Raw genomic sequence first — 24,122 nt, 5'->3', positions numbered from 1 at the left:
GTTTAACCTCACTCAGTCTGTGAAATACACCACACACTCTAAAGGTCACGTGTTACACTTGGTGCTCTCATCTGGTTTCAGCCTAAACTCACTGAAGGTTTCAGAACAGCAGTTTTCAATTCTTGGAATAACTGTGCATCTACTTCAATTATTTCCCCCAGCTCCAACCATCTAACTTCGGCTTGAGGCTCAAGCAGAACTAAGATCTTTTGTAGTTCCTCAACCGACCACTAGAGGGAGCTGCAAATGTTATTTAATCTCCAGAACTGTTTTGCTCTCAATCATTTGACTTCACACCCATGACGACTCTGAGGGGGGGTGATCTTTTTGCCACACCAGGAGAATTTATATAAAGCAATAAATATATTTCTAATATGATTTCATGACAGTCTACTGAGCCACTATGACAATTTTTTTTGTTTTTTTTTTGTTTTTTGAACAATATTTTTATTAAATTTCAATATAAATGTACAAAAAACAAAGCAATCAGCAAGTATCATATTAATTGTCCAACAAAATGCAAGCAGGTCCTGCTGTGTCCATACAGACAAAAATAAAACAAGACAGAAAAAGATAAAAAAAAATAAAATAAATAAAATTAAATGGAAAAAAAAACTAAAAAAAATAAAAAGAAAAAATGTCACACTCAATAGCCTCACAAACAAACTAAGATTGTCACACTTGTTTTACAGACATATATATTCTATTGTTGCTTGAGAAAGTCCATTAAAGGTGTCCATATTTCTTCGAATTCTTGTGCTTTACCTCTAATCACATAAATCAGCTTTTCCAACGTAATACACATTGCCATCTCCCTAATCCAAGACTGTGTAGATGAAACCTCAGTCTCTCTCCAGGAAAAAGGCAATCCTCCTTCTGGCCTGCAGGAGGCCAAAGTTGATCAGAGTCTTGCACTGAGCCACTATGACTATTAATCTGTAATCATGATACTGCGATACTGTGTACGATCCCAATGAGCAAAAGGATGTGGTTTCCACTACGCTCTATTGTGTGGAGTCATTGAGGATGTGAGAGTGAGGACCAGGCCCAGGTCCGTGTCTGTTTCCTCGCAAAGGTCCACAGCAGGGATTGAGCTTCGTTCTTTGGGAGAAACAGAGGTGTCAAGTAACGAAGTACAAATACTTCGTTACCTTACTTAAGTAGAAATTTTGGTTATCTTTACTTCACTGGAGTAATTATTTTTCCGACGACTTTTTACTTTTACTCCTTACATTTTCACGCAATTATCTGTACTTTTTACTCCTTACATTTTAAAAACAGCCTCGTTACTCTATTTCATTTCGGCCTTTAATAAAAACTATCCAGTTAAATTGCTCCATCCGGATAGAGTGAATTTGGTTGTGGTTGTTTCAGATGTTCTTGTCCAGTTTTGTTCTTACATCCGTTCCCTCAGATTCCTGCAACTAAACTTGGATGTACATTCCAATAAAGGTTAGGATAAATGATAACATGCCTCTGAAGTTTGACTTTTTGCACCATTACAATACTTATAGGCAACTAGTCATCATATCTCCTGCTCTCTGAAACATGTTAATGCTCAATAGTACACATATATGCTTCTTTAATATATTTGCATTATACTAAGATGCATTCATTTTCAATGGCTTTTGTCCTTAAGGGCTTTGTTCCCCCTTACATTACTTTTATACTTTAAGTAGTTTTGAAACCAGTACTTTTATACTTTTACTTGAGTTAAAAACTTGAGTTGATACTTCAACTTCTACAGGAGTATTTTTAAACTCTAGTATCTATACTTTTACCGGAGTAATGAATGTGAATACTTTTGACACCTCTGGGGAGAAACACTTACAGTACATCTTTAAAAGGCAAAGTAACTCACTTGAACCCCCCACCGAGTCCCCGTTGTGTCTGCCGCCAGCCTGCCTCCAGGAGAAATCTGTTTTTTGTCCTCTCCTTCTGAGAATGAGGGATGAGCAGCAGTAGGAGAACAGAGAGGTGAAGGTGTTGGTGACGCCGGCGTGGCTCTGTACAGACCCTGAGCTGTGCCCACCGTTCATGTTCCTTCACGGGAAAGGTGGTCGGCTCCCACCGAGAATCAGGCCGAGCACGAGGACGGCCCCACGCCAGACCCTAAGTCCTGTCGTTCAAATATCGGATGGAGGATTCAACAATTCACATCTTTGTGGTTTCCTCGCTAACCACGCAGCTGGCGGGCTGCTGAAGTCACTCTGACGTCTGAGTACACAATTTCCTCTTCTGCATCACCTGAAAGAAATATAATTAGACACTTTATCTTAATTTGCTTTCAGATTCACTGAGAAATGTTGACCTCTATTAATGTAGTTCTCATGAAAAGTTGTCAAATCAGCCATTTCCAAGCTTGAAAATTATAATTATCACATTCAGATTGGCACAAAATTGAAAAGTAATGCCATAGTCATTAAGAATATGTTTATATTACAGAGCAGGGGTGTCAAATGTGCGGCCCGTGGGCCGCATGCGGCCCTAGAGAGATTTTCATGCGGCCCGCAAGAAGTTTCCAACGCAAAAAAACGAAATTTACTAAAAAGGAAGGCATAAATAATTGCCATGAATCGCAGCATATTCGATAATATATTTCTTCTACAAATCCATCGTTATTCCACAAAGAGAGCAGTTTTCGACATTTTTTTTGTTTTCTAGAATGCGTTTGCCGATTTTATTTCTTTGTAGATGGAAATAAATACACTTAATTGTACTGGAAAAATCTCTAAATCACAAAGAAACACTCTCGGATGTAATAAGAAAGATTTTGCTTTTAATTTAATTTCCTATAAAAAAGCGAAATATAAAAAAATATACTTGTTTCTGTTTATCTTTGTAAAATGATATTAAAAGTATCTTACATAATTTGAAAAAAAACCCAAGAAATTTCAAGAAAAGATCCTGAAGAAATATATTTTACATAATTAGAGTGTAAACAAAGTGCATATTTCCTTTAAAATTAAATAAACTGATATTGGATTAGATAACAATAGTAAAAAAAAGAATTAGAAAAAAAAATCTTCGCACCGTTTTTGTTATTTTGAGCGTGCCGCCCGCGAGAAAATAATTGGTCAAATCCGGCCCGCCAAGCAAAATGAGTTTGACACCCCTGTTACAGAGTAAATGAAAAATCTTTTTTAGCATGGGCTTATGTGAGGCAAAGGGAAGGTTGAACTTGCCATCTTTCAGGCTTCTTGGTTTGTTTATTGTCTGAAGTGCTTGATACCAAGAAAAAGAACTGAAACCAGAAGCAGAGAAACCACACCTGCTACCACGGCCCTGGTCACAAAACCGAAGGTGGAACTTCCATCTACGAAATGAATTTATCACAAATTACAGATGGGAAAAGATACCTTGTCAGTCAAAGAAAGAACTATAGTCATATCATCAAACATAAAAAACAATACTGACCAATAAAATTAAATCAAATATGTAAATAAGTTCATTTTATTTGATATGAAGGACGTACCTTTACAGCCGGTGAGCTGGACGAACGTCTCTTCACTGCTGACATCGTTCTGAACCCGACACACCAGCTTTCCTACCAGTTGACCGTGTAAGATGAAGCTAACGTTTGAAACATTTAGTTTTCCTTTACTCCCTGCTCTGGTCTGCATCAGTTCGTTGTTGTCTAGAGATAAAGTGAACTTCACTCCATCTCCTTCAGCTGAACAGCTGATGTTCATCTCTTCTGGTGACAAACACGTCTGAGACACATTTGGATCTGAAACTGGTTCTGGAAGAAAAAACAAAGTTGCATGCGATCGCAGAGATGAATGCAACACTCTCTGTCTGTCAGTTGTGTTTCTTTCATGATAAATGTAACAAAAACTGTATTTTTTTTTCCAAAATCTACCAGGAATTCCACATTTTGGCAACTATAAACAATTATGCTAACAGGTATTCGACATATTTTCAAAGTAGTATCAATAGTATCAATACTCAGCTGAGAATTATTTAATAATAACATTTATTGGTATTATGTTTTTCTTTTTCAAAGTAAAATGTAACAATTTTAGTTCCTACCTATTATTTGTAGATGTATGTCGAGTGTCTGTAAACGTTCACCACGGGCAGATAAATATATTTCCAACTCGTAATCTCCAGAGTCTTCCCTTGTTGCAAAGTCAATCTTAAATGTTCCTTTCTTAAGAAATGTAAAGATATTCTTGTACTTTTCACTCACAATATTATTAGCAGAGTTTACAATTATGTCATTATTCTTTTTCAAACTTGTCTTTATAGTTGTATTAATTGGCAGGTGGAAAAAAAGTGGCTTCCCAAGTTCTCCAAAACACTGCTGGGATGCAGCAGGTCTAGTCACGTTACATTCCGAAGCTCCTGATTGGGGAAAAGAATAAAATAATAATAATTTAAACACATAACTGAAATTAAAACATATTTTATTTTATAGGCAGATAACCCTGAGATACATGATCCTTTAATGCTGGGTGTGTCATGTTTGATACATGAGTTTCTGAAATATTGCCCTCATGCTCAAAAGAAAAATAAATAAATAGATAAAATTGATTCCTAAAAATGAAAAACTAAAGAAAAAAGAAATGAATAAATATGTTGAAATACATCAAATTAACTAATTTATTCATAATATTAAATCAAATCATTATTTAGAAACGTATAAAAGCAAAATAGGGTATTTTTATTCAATGTATAAAGAACACTTCAAATTGAAAAAAAGATTGTCTCTGTATTATTTCACTTCAGTCATCATTACAGAGATATTTAGTCATTAAAGGGATATTTAGTCTTGTTTTTGACCTGCATATTTACCATATATGATCTTGTGTTGTTATTGATGTACAGTAACAGCTTTTGCTCAAACAGGAACAGATTTAATGAAATTGATAATAGTTTTACATCTAACAATTGAAATTCAAGAAAAGACTCAAAGATCAAAATAGTAAAACATTGGAGGCGCACCTTTTGTAAGAGTTGTTCCCAGAATTGTGATGATGATGATGATCAGGATCATTGTCTGTAATCAAAATATTAAGATGAAATAAAAAGGTACTTTCCTTACATTTAAACTGTATTGTATAATTTAAGATTATTACAAAAAATAGCTTTACGATTCACTCATGTGAATTCATACCACAAGTATGAAATCAGGATCACATTACAAATAAAAGCAAAATGTGAAATAATGATGAATAATGAATAAACTTTTAGATGATTAAAATGAGTCTTAATTCTTTTTCTCAATGTGTAATTTGTCTATATTTTTTTTATTTTTTATTTCTATTGTTGTTAGTTTTTTTTTTATTGTAAAAGAACTTCATCCAGTCTGTCCTTCTGCAGTTCTCTTAAGAACAATCCGGACAAGTTGCTAATGCAAAAATACAGGCCCGTCTCAAATCTTCGGTTTTAGGATGGACCACAGTACAGAGACAGCACTTTTAAATATTTTGAATGACATCAGGTGTAATTTAGATCAGTGGTTCCCAACTTTTTTCCTTGTTCCCCCCCTACTTGTGTCTAAGACCAGCCGGGCCCCCCGACCCATACGTACTAGCACCAAAAAGTGATTTGTTACAAATCTTTAATTGAAAAAATGAACATTAATTATGTTTTTGTGATACATTTCTCTATGGTTTACCCTGTATACATATGACTTTGTCTTTCTCACCTTCATTTTGTGTCACCAATGTATAAAATACGCACAAAAGGACATAAAAGGACATAAAAATATTTCTGAAAAAAGTCTCTTTTAATATGAGAGCAACATTTTTTTAACATTTTTCCTTTAACAACCTGTTGGAGTAGATTAAATGTTGAGTAATGATTACATTTTCAATTCAATTCAATTAAATGTTATTGATATAGCGTCTAATACAACAGATGTTGTCTCTAGACGCTTTCCAGAGACCCAGAACATAAACCCCCGAGCAATTATTACATAAACAATGGCAGGTAAAAACTCCCCTAGTGGGAGAAAAGCCTTAAGCCAAACATTGGCAAGAAAAAAAACACTGTTTGGTATAATAATAAGTAATGAAATAATTTGCTGTGTTTGTCACCAGTGTATAAAAAACACAAAAAATATTCAAATACATTAATAAATTATTCCTAACAATGTCTTATGAATGACACATGCGCAAATATCATTTTTACAACTGCATAATTTCAAAGCAGACAAAGATTCGCGCCCCCCCCAGAGATCTCTAGTGCCCCCCCAGGGGGGGCCCAGACCCCAGGTTGGGACACACTGATGTAAAGAACCTTGAATTGCTTTGTTGCTTAAATGCAGAGCTGGGTATAGGAGCCAAAAATTGTACTCAAGTAAAAGTACTGTTACTTCAGAATAATATGACTCAAGTACAAGTAAAAATTTGTCATCCAAATAATTACTTGAGTAAAAGTAAAAAAGTACTTGGTGAAAAAACTACTCAAGTACTGAGTAACTGTTGAGTAAAGTCTGATTTATTTTTTTAACACGACCATTCAAACAGACAAAAGTACAAAATAATCATCTTCAGGCAAATTAAATCAATAAAATAATAAAATAAATGAAAATGAATAAAAAATAGCTTAAATTAAAATAATCTTAAAGTAAATTCAAATACTTTAATAAATAATACAATAAATAAAATAATAACAGAATAAAAAATAAATTAAGCACAAGTAGCACAAAATTTCAAGCCTTTGTACTTTTCTTTTTTAACCAGAACTAGAACAACATGAACTCATAGAAACTCTGTGTGTGTTTGAGTCTGTGTAAATGTGACAAAACATGCAAAAACAAACATTTTTCCCAAAGAATCACTCAGTGATGTCATGAGATTGACGCGTACGCGGATAAAAGGGATAAAAGAAAAGTAACAGCTCAACGTAGCCTAATGTAGCGGAGTAAGAGGAACAGTTTCTCCTTCACAAATCTACTCAAGTTAAAGTAAAAAATATAGTGATTCAAAACTACTCCTAAAAGTACAAAATTTCCCAAAACTTACTCAAGTAAATGTAACAGAGTAAATGTAACTCGTTACTACCCACCTCTGCTTAAATGTGCTAATAAATAAACTTGCCTTGTCTTAAAATCACTACTTAGTTGGAACTTGGTGCAGATAATTTGCATAATTATGGTTAGCTATCAACTATGTTGTTTTTTTGGTTTGTTTGTTTAAATAATTCATGTTGATTATTACTGAAATCTTGAACTCACCTCAAGGAGATCTTCAGTTAGAGTGACTGACAGTTGTGGTTTATGTAGCAGCTCGATGTGGCTGTGAGGTGAACAGAAATCAGGAAGCAATTCAACTAGCTGTTTATCAGTGCACTGTCAGTTACAGAGCTTCATCAGGTATTTTGAGAAATTTTATGTGTTAATTTCATGTGGCGATACGATGTAATTTCACGTATTTTTGAAAATATTTGTAAATATTTTGTAAATATTATCCGTTTTTTTGGTGTTTACTATTTTTTTTCTCTCTTGTACTACTCTATTTCTACTTTTTATATTGCTCTTTTTTATTATTTAACTATTTATTGGTTATTTCTATTTAAAATTTGTTGTATAAAGCGTGTTTGTGTTTTGGCTGCTGCACGACTGAATTTCTCCTCTGGGAGATCAATAAAGTCTTCTATTCTATTCTATTCTATTCTATTTATTGATGGCAACTGAAAGCTTAGGAAATGTTATTACATAGTTCTTCAAAATGATGACAAATGTCTATACGTAAGTATGTATATACGTAGGTATGAATGTATGCAAATATATATATATATATATATATATACATATATATATATATATATATATATATATATATATATAGTAACGGCAGGCTCAAACACACGATTAAATTATAATTGACACAACAACATGCAGATGAATTCAATCGATTTTAATTGTGAATGCCACAAAGATGACAAACTAATGTCTACTGTGTAAGAATAATGAAATGTCAGGCATTAATGGATGCAGTGAGTGTTAGATACAAGAAAAAGGGTCACAAATGCTGGTGAGGGAAGAGAAAAACACATCCTGTTAAGAAACAGAAATTTCAGCATGGTGCCTACAAAAAAAAAGTCCCCCTTGGGGAGAGGTGGCCAGAATTTTAACAGCTCCACCCCATCAAGTGCAAGTGTTTCAAAGCTTGTTCTCAGCCCGTGCAACAAAATGCTGAGCCTACAAGGGTTACTGTGGGACACAGGTGGGCGTTAGATAGATAGGTAAAGCACTTTGAATCACCATTTTCTTAAATTGTGCTGTAGAAACGTTGTTTCAGTTTAAATGATAACACGAGGGACAAGGCTGTAAAAACTACTTTAATAGCTGAAACTTCAAAATGGTACCTGTTTACTGTTAAAACTCATGACATGAGCTCAGGAAAGTAATTTTTGCCATTATTGATTTGCAAAAGAAATGTCTAGGAGGTTGGAGAGGATGGTTGATTAAAGGTATGAGGAGCCTTTAGGACAAAAGGCATTTTTAACTCACACACACGTCTAAAGTCACCCATATACTACTATAATCACTTGCACATACACATAAAATCAACTCTCACATACACACACGAGCAACATCTTGCATATAAACTAGTGAAAATTGACACATACGTCCTACTAAAACCACACACACATACACACAAGACGCTCTATATGCATCTGAATCAGTATCAGCAACAGTATTGCCTGTCAGAGGGTTTACATGTGTATGTGTGAGCCGATCAGGTTATATATTTTGTCTTATACGGCCTCTCATATAAGAGCAATCAGCTGACTATTGTGCAAAATTTGAGCCTCATCCATCCACCAATTTCTGTCATTTTTCAGCTTCACCATAATTTGTGATTGGTTAAGGTTCATATATTACAAATATGTAATAAGGATTACATTATGACAAATGCATATCACAGTTTTTCTTTAAAATTTCCACCTAATTTGTTGAAAATGGTTTTCAAAGACAGGCTTTTGCATCTTGTTTAAATGAATCAGTCGTAGCTGCTTGTTTCCTGCTGTCTTGGGTGCGTGTGTAGTTTCAAGTTCAGTCCGTTCTGCTGATGTTGGTGTGAGAGATGAGGTTTGATGCCGCTTCAAAGCTAAAAAATGCTTCCTGAGTGAAAAAAAACTGTTTGTTTGCATTCATGCAAGTGTTGACCCGCTGTGGTTTTTAGATTGAGCTAAAGCAGCAACAGGACAAGCGAGCGTTATATAGTTGATGGTTGAATGTGCTGTTTTTCTTTGTTGTGTGAAACATGTTCCCCGAACCTTTTTGTTTGCCATGCTGTCTGTTGATTTCTTCATTGTAATATCAATCTTAAAATCAAAACTGTTAAATTCTCTTAGTTTTTTCTACACATCATCATTATCTTGGTTTTCATGGTTCAAAAGGTTTATTGTCATGTACACAGCAGTAACACGGGGTGATACTGAGTAGGGCTGGGCGATATGGACCAAAAGTCATATCTCGAGATTTTCTAGCTGAATGGCGATACTCGATATATATCGATATTTTTTCTGTGCCATAATTTGGGTTTCCCCCAAAGCATTATAGCATAGCATCTCTGTTAGCATCTCTCTTAGCTTCATTTTTTTCTGAGGCAAATCCTTAAAAAAACAGTCCGTTTTAATACAAAGCCTTGTGCCAAATGTCACACAGGTTCCTTTATTAACAGAGGTCTGCACAATATCAAAATGTATAAAACAAATGAAATAAAAATAAGCTGCCTGCATATATAGAATAAAAATGCTTCTTGAATAAAATAAAACAAATATCCCTTTCCTGCATAACAATTAAATTCAAATACACTGTGCAATTAATACAATGTAGACAGTAAAAGGCAGACTTTTCATCTGAGGTTGACAGTTGTGCAAATAACAAAACATTTGTGCAAATCTCAAGTAAAACATTCAAGTCAATTTGTCACAAAATAAGCTATATCAAAATCATAAAAAAAAAATATATATACCGTATTTTCGCGACCATTCGGCGCACCGTGTGGAAAGGCGCACCCTCATTTTTGTGTGTCATTTTTAGATTTAAAACATACATATGGCGCACCGACCCAAAAGGCGCAGTCTACAGAGCAGAGCTGCACACACGCGTGCCGCAAAACACGCCGGCCGGAAAACACACACACCCGCTGCAGAACGCACACACATGCAGAACGCACATACAAGCACACAAGCGCTTATTTAAAAAATAGAGCGGGAGCAAAACCTCTGTTTCTGCATTAAAGAGCTCCGCTAATTCAGCTGCGCCAGTCCGAATTTCCTCGGTGTCAGTCACTTTCTGCACAACAGTAAATAAACTTTTCATACCCCGTTGTGCGGATCCTCCACCGCGCAGAGCCCGTCTCTCCCCAGCGGGGTGGAGCAGCGCGCGTCACAGCGGCTTTAACCGGGAATGTGACCTGTTCGGACCGGCTGGGACCGAAGCCACCCACCTGTATGGGAGCAGGGGCTCCCGGGGAAAGACCAGCGGCATTTCGGCCGGATCTGCCCCGGGGATGGTGCGCCCTGGCCCGGCAAACCCGCGGCGGGAGCCTGGCGGCTCCTGAGCGCATCCTCTGCATCTTGGTTAGGCTACCAGAGATCAAACCGACAGATTTGCCTGAAAATCTCGCAGGGTGAAGTTGTTCCGACCTGGGACAGACCCCTGAATAAATAAAGGTAAGAAAATAAACGTTTCATACCCCGTTGTGATCCGGATCCCGACCGCGGCGGGATCCGCAGCACAACGGCGGAGGGACGCGGCGTCCCGCGTCCCGCGTCCCGCGTCCCGGGTCCCGCTCCGCGCTGGTCCCGGGTCCGCTCCCCGTCTGCTCCCCCGCGCTGGACCCGCTCACACACGCGCTGTCGGGGAGCCGGTACCGGGGTTTGTATCCGACAGGAGCTCCAGTCCGAATTTCCAGACCTGTCTCAGCCACCTGATCATCATCATCCCTTCATCCAGCCCCCCCTTTCCATTCGTCCTTATAATGACTCCGGCTGGAAACGTCTTATGCAAAGTTTTTCTTTTAAAAATCACCATAGGTTTCTGTCCATCAGCTGCGCCAGTCAAGCGCTACATAAATGAGAATCTATGTGTGTCGCCGCGAATACACACCCGCGCATGTCGGGGTCCGGTACCGGGTTTGTAACCGACAGATTTGGCTGCAAATTTCGGAGGGTGAAGCTGATCAGACCTGAGACAGACCCCAGAAATCTCTGCTCGCAAAGCGGCCGGGAACCAGGTCGATTGGACCGCTTGGGGAACCAGGAAGTCGGGTTGCAGCAGCGCCCATCACCGCGCTGCTCCAGCCGCTGCTTTAACCGGGGAAAGTCACCGGTTCCGACATGCAAAACACACGCGCGCTGCAGAACAAGTGTGCTTATTTAAATAGAGCGGGAGCAAAACTTAGTTTGATTGTATTTTATTTCACTTTACACATCAAGCAAATCCTTAAAAGTTTTCATCTTCTGTTTCGCATTAAACAGCTCAGTGGATGGTCTCATTCAGCTTCACCCGCCCCCTTCTCCCTTTACCGTTCTCATGGCCGGCCTTACATTACCGTAATTCAGGTAATAGACACGGCGCACCGTTTCTTAAGGCGCCCGGCACATTTAAAAAAAAAAAAAAAAAAAAAAAGTTGCGCCTTATGGTCGCGAAAATACGGTATATACATTTTTTATTTTTTTTTTAAATCGATATAAACGATATTGTCTCGTACCATATCGTGTTTGAAAATATATCGATATATTTTAAAATCTCGATATATCGCCCAGCCCTAATACTGAGCAATGAAAACAGTGTGTCAATCCATGCTTTAAATAATAGTAGCAATAGTCCTAGCAAATGAAAACCAAAAGCTCTAAAAATAGATCAATAGAAATAAATCAAATCTTTATAAATAAGGGCATTTACAACATGTCACTATCAATGCCGTGTGATAAGTGATCTCGTTCTGACGGCACACAACAAGATCGCTGACCTGTTGGAGGACATCGTACAGCTTTCTGAGGATACAATACAGGATATATGCTGAAATACTCATTTATTGAGAAACAGTTTTATATATTTAAGAAAACATTGTTGTAATTTGAGTTTAGAAATAGATATTTTGAAATTTATTAAAATAGAGATACTCTTAAATCACAATTAAATTCAAATAAAAATGACATGCGGCAGAAGTCCTTCCTCTCAAACGCTAAACTGAGGATTCATTGCAGTCGACAATCATGTCTGTGGTTTTCTTGCTAATCGTGCAGCTGACGGGCTGCTGGAGTCACTCTGAGATGTCGGTACACAGGTTCATCTTCTGCTTCATCTGAAGAAGAATCAGACAGAGACACGTTAAATTTACCTAAATTTGATTATCAGATTCACTGCAAAAAATATTGAATGAAACAGATTTTAAAATGTCAAATCAACAATTTGCCAGCTTAAAAATGGGAAAAATCATGCACTAATAAACCCAACTTTTTTATTAGAAAAGGTTATGTCATAGTTATTAAGAATATGGACAAAGCAAGGAACTGAAAAGTTGCACAAGTTTGTATCAGCTTAAGAAAATGTTTAAAAAAGAAAAGATAAGTGCCTACAAAAAAGAAGAAGGAGAAAGAGAAAAAAATAGATAGAAGAGAAGTATTTTTGTTTGTTTTCTTGTTATAAATATGTGTATAGATAGGTTGGTGTTCAATAAATCAACGTAATTGTATTAACAGAGAGGGGCAGGTATCATAAGTTTTCTTCTTCCTGCTCCTTTTCTTTCATGGTGATAATGTGTACTTCATGAAATTTTGTACAACATTATTAAGAATATATACCATGAATGGAATAAATGAAATGAAAAATATTGCTTATGTTACTTACATTACTAAATAATGAATAATTCTTATCATGGTCTTGCGTAATGCATGGGGAAACTTGCCTCCTTTCACAGTTGTGGGTTTCTTTGTTCTCCGTTTGAAGTGTTTGATACCAAGAAAAACAGCCAAAAGCGAAAGCACACAAACCAAACTTGCTTTCACAGCCACGTTCACTAGACTGAGGAGGGAACCTGCCCCTACAAAACAGAAACATCATCACAAAGTAAAGATTGACAAAGATACTTTATCATGCAGTATCTATATTTTAATCAATATTTTGAGAATGAAGTACCTTTACAGCCGGTAAGCTGGATGAACGTCTGTTCACTGCTGACATCGTTCTGAACCCGACACACCAGCTTTCCTACCAGTTGACCGTGTAAGATGAAGCTAACGTTTGAAACATTTAGTTTTCCTGTACTTCCTGCTCTGGTCTGCATCAGTACGTTGTCGTCTAGAGATAATGTGAACTTTACTCCATTTCCTTCAGCTGAACAGCTGATGTTCATCTGTTCTGGTGACAAACACGTCTGAGACACATTTGGATCTGAAACTGGTTCTGGAAGAAAAAACAAAGTTGCGTGTGGTCACAGAATTGATCATTTAATTTCAATTCAATTCAGCCTTTTTAACAAATCATGACAAATATCATCTCAATGCACTTCAACAATACAGTTCAACTCCTTTCCAGAGGTGTCAAAAGTATTCACATTCATTACTCAGGTAGAAGTATAGATACTAGAGTTTAAAAATACTCCTATAGAAGTTGAAGTATCAACTCAAGTTTTTTACTCAAGTAAAAGTATAAAAGTACTGGTTTCAAAACTACTTAAAGTATAAAAGTAAAAGTAATGTAAGGGGGAAAAAGCCATTAAGGACAAAAGCCATTGTAAATGAATGTATCTTAGTATAATGTAAATATATTAAAGAACCATATATGTGTACTATTGAGCATTAACATGTGTTTCAGAGAGCAGCAGATATGATGACTAGTTGTCTATAAGTATTGTAATGGTGCAAAAAGTCAAACTTCAGAGGCATGTTATCATTTATCCTAACCTTTATTGGAATGTACATCCAAGTTTAGTTGCAGGAATCTGAGGGAACGGATGTAAGAACAAAACTGGACAAGAACATCTGAAACAACCACAAACAAATTCACTCTATCCGGATGGAGCAATTTAACTGGATAGTTTTTTTTTAAAGGCCGAAATGAAATAGAGTAACGAGGCTGTTTTTAAAATGTAAGGAGTAAAAAGTACAGATAATTGTGTGAAAATGTAAGGAGTAAAAGTAAAAAGTCGTCTGAAAAAGAATTACTCCAGTGAAGTATAGATAACCAAAATTTCTACTTAAGTAAGGTAACAAAGTATTTGTACTTTGTTAATTGACACATCTGCTCCTTTCTAAATTAATCCAATGAATATAGTAAAATAATAAATATTACGCTTCACTAAGGAAACCAACAGATGCATCAAAACTTTTCTCCCGTCCTGAGCAAGTACCAGACGACTGTGGAGAGAAAAAACTCGCCTTTAACAGGAACAAACCTCTGACAGAACCGGACTCAGGAAATCTCTGACAGTATGTATTCATAAGCTCTTTAAGATATCAACGAGCTTGGTCACTAAGTACGACGGAGTATTAGGGCCAAACTAAGACAAACAAAATTGGAAATTACGAGAATAAAGTCATAATGTTGCGAGAATAAAGTCGTAATAGAATAAAGTCGTAATATTATGAGAATTAAGTCGTAATATTACGAGAATAAAATCGTAATATTACGAGAATAAAGTCGTAACATTACGAGAATAAAGTCGTAATATTACGAGAATAAAGTCGTAATATTACGAGAATAAAGTTGTAATAATTTGAGAATAAAGTCGTAATTTATGAGAATAAAGTTGTAATATTACGAGAATAAAGTCGTAACATTACGAGAATAAAGCCGTAATTTATGAGAATAAAGTCATAACATTACGAGAATAAAGTCGTAACATTACGAGAATAAAGTCGTAATACTATGAGAATATAATTTATTAGAACTCTAACAGGAAAAGCATCTTCTCCCTGTGTTAAAATGAGGAATATTGAGCATCTTGTGAAGTTATATTTATATATTTATAATATATTTAATATTGCAACTTAATTCTCGTAATATTACGACTTTATTCTCAAAATATTACGACTTTATTCTCGTAATATTATGACTTTATTCTCGTAATATTATGACTTTATTCTCGTAATATTATGACTTTATTCTCATATTATTATGACTTTATTCTCGTAATTTCCATTTTTTTTGTCTTAGTTTGGCTCTAATACTCCGTCGTATCTAAGAGCTTTATATGTGAGGAGAATAATTTTAAATTGTGTTTACTTTTTGATAAGTATGATTTAAAAAAACATTCTTTTTAAGAAACCTTGGATTTCAATTTTTTTTCAAAGCTGCTAAAGATAGTTTACCAACATGTTTGCAATATTTACTCTGTACAAGGGTCAATCTTTGAAATTATTTTGATTTTAATTTGTATGCTTGATTCAATTCAACGTTGTTTATAGCGTCTATTACAACACAAATTGATGTGTACCATTAACATTTTTAGTTCCTACCTATTATCTTTAGATGTACGTTGACTCTCTGTTTATGTTCACCACTGACAGTTGAAAATATTTCCAACTCGTAATCTCCAGCGTCGTCCCTTGTCACACAGTTAATCTTAAATGTTCCATTCTTCAGGAGCGTGGAGATATTTCTGTAGTCAGTCACTTCACGTTTGTTATCATTGAGCGTTAAAATTGAGGTTTTATTCTTCAACAGAGTCATCTGTAAAGTTGTATTCGTTGGCAGGTTAAAAATAAGTGGCTTCCCGACTGCTCCAAAACACTGGTGAAATGCAACAGGTCCAGTTAAGTCACATTCCATTGCTCCTGATTGGAGTAAGAAGAAAAAGTAAATGAAAAATTATTAAAATGTTTATTTTTGTAACAGGTATGCAAAACTTACAGCCCTACAATGGATATTCATCATATTTGATAGATTAAATTCTAAGACCTCTGACCCATCCTCAAGCTTACAAAAAATACAGTTGATGTATAAAGTAAAGAATTAAAACAAAAACAACAAATCAACAATATAAAAAAATACATAAAAATAACTGATGTTATTGTAATGATAAAAATACATTTATTATTTACAAACTGTTAAACATATAAAAAAAAAAATCTATTTTAACATCAAAATATAAAATAAATTTTCTGTATATTATTCATTTTTAAGCATTAAAATAATATTTAGTCGAGGTTTGTTTTTCACCTATGGCGTACTGATGTACAGTAACGTCTCATGCCCAAACAGGAACATGTCGGTTCATACGTATTCCTTTTCTTTTTAATTACAATTTTCCAAAAAAACAATTACAATGATAAAATAAAATTACATCTATCAATGGAAATTCAACAAGAAGATAAAATGACAAGTGTAGTTTCTGATGTAACATCTCGGGACGTGTGTATGTATAAATACACAACTATGAATGATTTAAAACTTTAATCATATAAAATTTAAAACAGTACCTTTTGTGAGAGCTGTTGTTCCCAGAATTGTGATGATGATCAGGATCATTGTCTGTAATCAAATTATCATGAAGGTGAAAAATGAATATTCCTTACCTTAAAACTCCATTGTATAAATTCCAGTTGTAATAAAAAATGCTTTTTTAGATTCACTCGTGAATTTGTAAAGTAAGGAATCACCAGCGTACTGCAGAGAAAAACCAATAACGTCAACTTTTAAGTCTATTATTATCTATTATTATTATTATCTAGTATTTTGTTTTTTGTTTTTAAAGAGAAAACTGAATTATGCATGTTTTTTCTTTAATAATGTTGAACACACTCACCTCTAACAGGAGCTCTTCAGTCAGAGTGCATGGCTGGTGAACTTTCCTCTGACAGTTGTGCTGGTGTACGAGCTCTGTGTGGCTGTGGTGTGAACAGCAATCAGGAAACAGTTCAGCAGAAAACTACAGACACATATTTATCATCAACTAAATGCTAAATGGCTAACACTTTTATAGCGCTTTCCAGGTGTACTCCTACAGCCCCAAAGCGCTTTACACCATAGACAAATACGTATATATATGTCTATGCTTTACACTGTAGATGTTCACACACACACACACACACACACACACACACACACACACATTCACACACCGGTTGTCTGCGCAGCATTGGTGTGAGGGAGGAATCTCTGAAATGCTTTTTAGTTTGAGGGATGTGGCTATGACTTTCAAAATAGAATATGTAGATAAGAAACAGTATTGTTACTGCCACTATACTGTTTTACATGTACATGAATGGCCCCATCTTGTGGCCCAAAACTGTCACACTCTTGCAGGTATTTCTTCTCCTCATTGACCGCAGTAAAACTCTGCATCCTTCAGATGTCCCTCACATGTAAAATCATGAATCCCAACCGCAACAAACCAGAGCTGAATATAAAGGCCAGTATAGAGCGTTTCATTCTGCCTAAACATTTTTTTTTTTTAACATGGTTCTTTATTGGGTAGTCCATGTAGATTATATTACACAATAAACAGGACACAAAACTTAACATAACAAACACCCCAAAACACACACATTGCAAAATACGTAATTATAAACAGGTCCCAAAGTAAGTACCAATTACCAATCAAACTCTGACTGAAGAAAATAATAATAGGAAAAATAAAATAATAAAATAAAATACAGGACACTCAAAACAACAACAACAACAACAAAAAACAAAAATAATTTAAAAAAAGAAATAAGATAAATAAATAAAAATTTAAAATAAACAGACATAAGAGGAACCCTAAAAAAATTAGACATGGTTAGCAATATCATACTTCCCTGTAATTAAATTAAATCAGATGAAATTAATCTTCCAAGGATGCCAAAGAATTGACAAAAGAAAGAATAGTTTCCCAAATATAAGAAAACTTATCAGAGCAACCCCTAATACCGTATTTAATTTTCTCTAAATATAAAAATTACATCAGGTTTTTCAACCAAGAATTGGGAGATGGAGGTTTTTGGTCCTTCCATTGAAGTAGAATACGTCTACGAGCTACAAGAGAGGAAAAAGCTATTATATTAATCTCCTTCTTAGTAAAATTTCATTAAAATGAAATTTTCAAAAGTTTCATTCTGCCTAAAATTTAGAAGAAATTGTCTTGTGTTTCCCTCACTTTTACATCCATGTAGATAATTCAACCAACCTCAACACATATGCCCTCCCAGTTAGAGATAGAAGCCACTGATATCAAGACAATGAAGCTCCTCAGAATGGATAGAGAATTTCATCCCAAGTCAAACAACGTAAGACTCTACACGAGATGAAAAGAGGGAGGTCGTTGATTAGTGAGCGTCAAAGCCACCATCCAGGATGAAACACCAAGGACAAGCTGCTATGTGGATGTCTCAGACAGCAGAAAGTGGCATTTAGAAATCCTACCAGTGGCTGGAAAAGCCTGGACTCAAAGACAGCACAGAGGCATTAATCGTTGTAGCAAGAACAGGCCTTGAGGACGAGAGCGATAGAGGACCGAGTCTCTCACACCAGACAAGACCCCAGCTGCAGACTCTGCAAAGATGCCCCAGAAACAATCCAGCACATAATAACATAATAACAATGGCTGGTAAAGGCAAGGCAAGGTAGGTTAATTTCTATAGCACAAAGTGCTTTACAGAGGCATTAAAACATCACATAGTAGAAATAAAAAAGCATGATTTAAAATTTTAACAAAAAAGAAAGAAATGTGAATAATACATACAATAAGTTGTTAAAATGTAATTAGATATTAGATATAAAGTAGGTGTGTCTTAAACCTGGACTTAAATACACTGACTGTTTCAGCTGATCTGAGGCTTCTCCATGTCTGTTTCTGACCCTGGGAACTGATAAAAAAAACAGCTCTGGATGACCTTAGTCAAGAGTTCACTGGTGTATTTTGGTCTTAGACCGGGGGTCAGCAACCCGCATGCGCCCTAGTGGTTCCTGGAGCTTTTTCAAAAATGTTTGACCTTTTTTTTCCTTTTTTTCCCCTTTTTTCTTCTTTTTTTTCTCTTTTTCTTTTTTTTCTTTCCTGAGGGGAGTTGAGGGGAGATGGCATCCCCCCCTGAAATGAAAATGGTCAAAATCATCCCCCCTGTAAAACTGCCATCCCCCCTTTCCATCCCTTATGTCATTTCATCAATGAATGTGGTTTTACTGCTATTTCAACATTTAGAGTCATCACCAGAAAAATAACACCAGAAAAATTACTTATTTGACAATTTTCACCTGTTTCAAGTAAATTTTCACTTGAAATAAGTAGAAAAATCTGTGAGACAAGATTTATCTTCTCATTACAAGCAAAAAAAATCTTGTTCCACTGGCAGATTTTTCTACTTATTTTAAGTGAAAATCTACTTGAAACAGGTGAAAATTGTTGTTTTTTCCAGTGATGAGTCTTGTTTTAAGTGTAATGAGATTTTTTTACTAAAATGAGACATTTTAACTAGAAATAATACAAATATTCTTGTTAAGATTTTGAGTTTTTGCAGTGATCCATGTTACTTATCCTGTGAAGGACAGAGTCATATTGATACGTTCAGAAAAGTGTTTTTTATTGTTGTGTTTTGATGTATTTGATGTAAGCCCAGTGGATATTTAAAGCTTACAGAAGGCTGCATTTAACTGCTGCTATGTCATTCCTGCAGTATTTCTGCAGGTGTTTTGGTCACTGCTATTATTTGTAATATATTATATTATTTGTAATCAGCACAAATTATCTGTCCCCATATGATAAAATCCACCATCCCCCCTGATTTTTTTTTACAACTCGAGTACTGGGTACAGTGTGTGTGTTGATGGTCTGATCAGCCATTGTGTGTAGCCTCTTGTGTGTAGGGAGTCAGGTCCATTTATTTTTGTTGTTGGTGTGGTCAGTTGTGCTTATTTGTTATATGATAAAAAGCCTAAGTTCAGTTTGATTTAGTTGACCTCTTTTATGGGCCCATTTATTCTAATTTGTTTATATGAAATTTCCTGTTATTCCTTTTTTCCGGCCTGCTCGGTCCCTCACATGCTCACACAGAAGCAGCGGACATCCACATTTTGGTTCCAGCCTTGACTAAACGTTTGAGATGTAAACCCACCATTTCTGTTAACAAATTGGAGAAATGATGCGAAAAGAAACTAACAATAATAATCTTCAGATAGATCTAAATAACCATGTTAGCATAATTATGATATATAAAACCTGAATCCAGTGATTCACTGATTTAGGAATTTCTAGTCTTACCTCCCTAAAGTCAGGTTTGTTCCTTCAAACTAACTTTTAAATTCAAGAATCCTCTCATTATGTGCATTCAAGTGCTATTTGAGGTTGCAGATGTGTGCTGGGCAGCAAAATAACACCCGGGACTATGCACTATAAAGAGATTTTCAAGGATAATAAAGGATGGCATCAATAATGAAAGGATCTCCTTGATTTTCTTCAAAGGTAAAACTCAAACTCAGCTGAACTGAATTCAACAACATAAAAGGCTCAGATAAAGAGCAGTGTGCATGTTGAATGGGCTCAGTTAAACTCCCACCCTGCTGGCTGCTGGCCTGTTTTGGCCCAGGAGAGACATCTGGCATAATGGGACCATTTTCCACTTGCATTCACACACAAATAGATTAAATAGTGATTTCTCTGCTCACATGCTTTATAAGGTTTGGCATCTGACCAGTTTCTCATGTTTTTTAATAAAAAAACGATAGTCAAACACATGAAAAATTTTGTAATAAGAGTATTTATTATAAAAAGATTCAACAGCGCTTTTTTTGTCAGTTATGTTAGGCTTAAAGAATTAGCAAGCATCTTTTACTTTGAGATTAAAGCAGCACAATGTAACTTTCATCTTTTGTTGAGTTTGGCGGCTCCTTTGGACAAAAGCGGTAGTGCTTTACCAGAAAGAACACTACATTTCCCATGAGCACCAGCGCGTACTGCTGGAAAACTCCTGTCCCCGTCGCGTGCATTTGTTTTGAGAGAAGACGGGACGGACTTTCAAAACTACTTTTCTGTTTCACCAAGTGAACAGACTGAACGCAAAAAAAAAGATGTTAAACTGCTGGAAAGGAACTGGAATTTACCGGGATACCTTAAACAAGGAAGCCAGGGAGCGGTATATGGAGAAAATAATGATTATTAACGGTTTGGGTTCATACTAAATCCCTACTAAAGAGTGGAGCTCCGATGAGGATTTACTGCCGCAGTTCTGCAGAACCACCGTCTTACTACCTTGTTTAGGAGTGTTTGGCAGCTGCTTTGGTAAATGTTTGACTCGCCATGTGTTTCAAGAAATTAGTATAATAGTACAACAGTACATGTTTTGTATTACTCACTTCTCTTTTCTTTTCTTTTTTGACTGCTATATTATGCTGAAGAGACTCCGAGGCGTGAGCAATATTTTTGTTTTCCTCGTGAGATTATTTTTTTCCTCTGCAGCTACAAATAGAGTTAATATTTTTTCCTCAACAAACTAGTTTTATCTGTATTTAATTGTAACCCGATCATTCAAAACTCCTTAAAGGTTTGGTCTCAATTACTTTCATTTGTGAAAGCCCCTAAAATGTATTTACACACGCCCATATGCGGCAACCACGCCTTTAAACCGGGTTTGACTGACTCTGTGTTCAGAACATGGAGAGACAAGGGCATCGACTCGTTAGATAATCTTTATATCAAGGATCAGTTTGTTTCCTTTCAACAGCTTAGTGAAATGTACCAGCTGCCGATCACGCATCATTTCAGGTTCTTTCAGATCAGAGACTTTTTTAGATCCCATCTTGATAATTTTGAACAGAAAACACGTCATCCTGTTTTAGACTGCCTTATGGATATCCTACCCTTTAGTGAGGGTGCGGTCTCCCGAGTTTATGATACCCTGCAGAATATCTCTAGCCCATCATCATCTCACCTCCAGCAGCTGTGGCAAGCAGACTTAGGTGTAGACATTCCGGAAGATATGTGGGAAGAATGCATTGACAATGTTCATAGGAGCTCCATTAACATCAGGCATTCTTTAATCCAATTTAAAATAATCCACAGGCTACACTTCTCTCCGGTTAAATTGCACAAAATTCACAATGGTTCTATGTGCTGCAAGTGTATCACTGAGGAAGGCACTTTGGCTCACTTATTTATTCACTGTCGTAAATTACAAGCCTTCTGGAGTGGCATTTTTGATTTCATGTCTAAAGCATTTCGGAGAGATTTCCCCCCTGAACCGCTGACGGCGCTGTTTGGCGTTGTGGAACGGGTCTGGGCACGGAACAAGTTTGAACGCCAGGCAGTTAAGCTTGCTACTCTAGTGGCCAGGAAGTTAATACTCCAATTCTGGAAATCGGAGAGCCCTCCCACTGTTGAAATGTGGATAAAGGAGCTAGGGAATGTTATTCATCTAGAAAGTATCAGATTTGTTCTCTCCGACAGGGTGCCACAGTTTGAGAAAATATGGGCCCCTTTACTTTCTATGATCGCAGGTTTGAAATAGTGTATCTCTCTACTCTTCTCCGCTGGATCGGCTGTTATATGATTTGACTTGTACAATTGTGGGCTGCGTCCGCTCCTGGTGCCGTCCGTCTGACCTAGGCGGGTACATGCTCCCTCCAGCCAGTTGTCTATGTTTTTGTCTCTGTCTTCGGCTTTGTCCTTGTCTTCGTCTTTGTCAATATCTTCGTCTTTGTCTCTGTCTTTGTCTTTGTCTCTGTCCTGGTCTGATTGTGGTCTAACGTGTATGTATGTTAGGTGTGTTTCTTTCTTTTGCTTTCTTTTATTTTAATCTGTTTGAATACCACTACTGTAACCACTCCTGAACGTTTCTCTTTTATTGTTGACATATGACTTGTATTTTCCACTTTTTCAATTGCAAAAATTTTTGAAAAATGTAATAAACAGACTTTTAAAAAAAAACAACTACTTTTATCTGAAGATTGGGTTTAATCGCACCGCAGAGAGCTGGCCAGCAACTGCGTTTAGCTGGCGAAGTGGGGAATAAAACCCGTGTTTTGATCCGACCCTGGTCTGTGTGCGTGTTTGTTTGTGATACTGTGTGGAAGGTTATGTTTGGTCGTTACAGCCGCGATGCAAGCAAGCCGACGATTCTTTTACTCTTTTACTCTGTTATCTCAGATACTCGGCCTTGGTGGTTCTGCCTCCGGGTAGGAAAGCGGTGAAAAGTTAAACCCTTAGGATCTTTTCCCCACGTCTGTTATGTGGAGCTGCTGCAGCCACAACACAGCAACGGGTTACCAGCTTCTGCGGAGCTGCGCACCACGCCCCGCCCAGCTTTGTCTCGACTACGAATCGGGAAGGAGGGGGAAGTGACGTATGCCGTAAAGCAGTCAAAGCCGTAAAAATGTGTAGTTTTTTAGTGTGGCAGGGTTCCTACCATGCTCCTCAAAGTTACATAGTGCCAGTGAAGGCGATACAGACCCCTCAGATCATGAAAGAGGTTCATTAAACCTGTTGGAAGTTGATGTACCATCACAATGACTCTGGAAATATTAGATTAAGGTGGAAAAGTTACATAGTGCTGCTTTAAACCGAGTTCAGGACTGAACATCTTTTGAGAAGCCCCTGATCTGTAATCAGAGTTCAGAGCACCACGGCTCGCTCCAGATAACCGTGCAGAACTGTGCTCGCTCCGGCGGAGCTCCAGTAATTCTTATTTTGGTTCCGTCCATCCCTGTTTCACGTGTTGCTATAAGAATGACATCTGGAAAGAAAACTGATGGACAGATTAAACCAGAATGATTGTAAAGTAGCTTCAGTAGGTTAGCATGAGCATAAATAACTAGTTTGTGGTAATCTAGGTGAGGTGGGCGTGTTCCAGCCAACTGACGGATTTTTTTAGGTGGACAAGTAAAATGGGCTTCAAAACAGCTCTACAGAAACCTGTGTGTGACATCACAGAGGGTTCGTCCAGTTCTTTTTAAACCGTCTGTGGTCCGTCAAGCAGACCTAAGTGATTCCCTTGAAACTTGATTGATGATTAAAGATAAATAAAACACATCAATTGATAAAAGATTTGTGTAGGAGCAATCTGAACATCTTAGCTCATTATTTTTATCATGTTCATGTTCAAACTCTTTCCCCCCCTGCCGCCCCTCCCACCCACCAGCCCCACAAACCAAAATAGCTCCGACACAGACACAATGTAGGAGCATTATTCACCGCTACTAGACCTTTCAGGACCTTTCAAAACAAAGCATGGGTCAGCAGTTA

General features: G+C 36.6%; 1 protein-coding gene across 2 annotated transcripts; it reads right to left on the bottom strand.

Annotated features, from left to right (window-relative positions):
* Positions 1–11,490: 11,490 nt before the first annotated feature.
* Positions 11,491–17,025, bottom strand: LOC133459310 (uncharacterized). Of its 2 annotated transcripts, XM_061739191.1 has the most exons (6): positions 16,719–17,025; positions 16,393–16,444; positions 15,430–15,747; positions 13,109–13,375; positions 12,879–13,013; positions 11,491–12,275 (listed from the first exon to the last, which is right to left on the bottom strand). In XM_061739191.1, the coding sequence occupies exons 2-6, from the start codon at positions 16,439–16,441 to the stop codon at positions 12,205–12,207; spliced, it is 840 nt and encodes a 279-aa protein (XP_061595175.1). In that variant the 5' UTR covers positions 16,442–16,444; positions 16,719–17,025; the 3' UTR covers positions 11,491–12,204. The 2 variants fall into 2 exon arrangements, with proteins under 2 accessions (XP_061595175.1, XP_061595176.1); XM_061739192.1 differs by lacking the exons at positions 16,393–16,444; positions 16,719–17,025 and adding an exon at positions 16,489–16,551.
* Between the last annotated feature and the right edge of the window lie 7,097 nt (positions 17,026–24,122).

This window comes from Cololabis saira, chromosome 14 (assembly GCF_033807715.1).
Source record: "Cololabis saira isolate AMF1-May2022 chromosome 14, fColSai1.1, whole genome shotgun sequence".
In the NCBI taxonomy this organism is placed as follows: Eukaryota; Metazoa; Chordata; class Actinopteri; order Beloniformes; family Belonidae; genus Cololabis; species Cololabis saira.
This window is presented reverse-complemented; position numbering and strand designations above follow the sequence as displayed.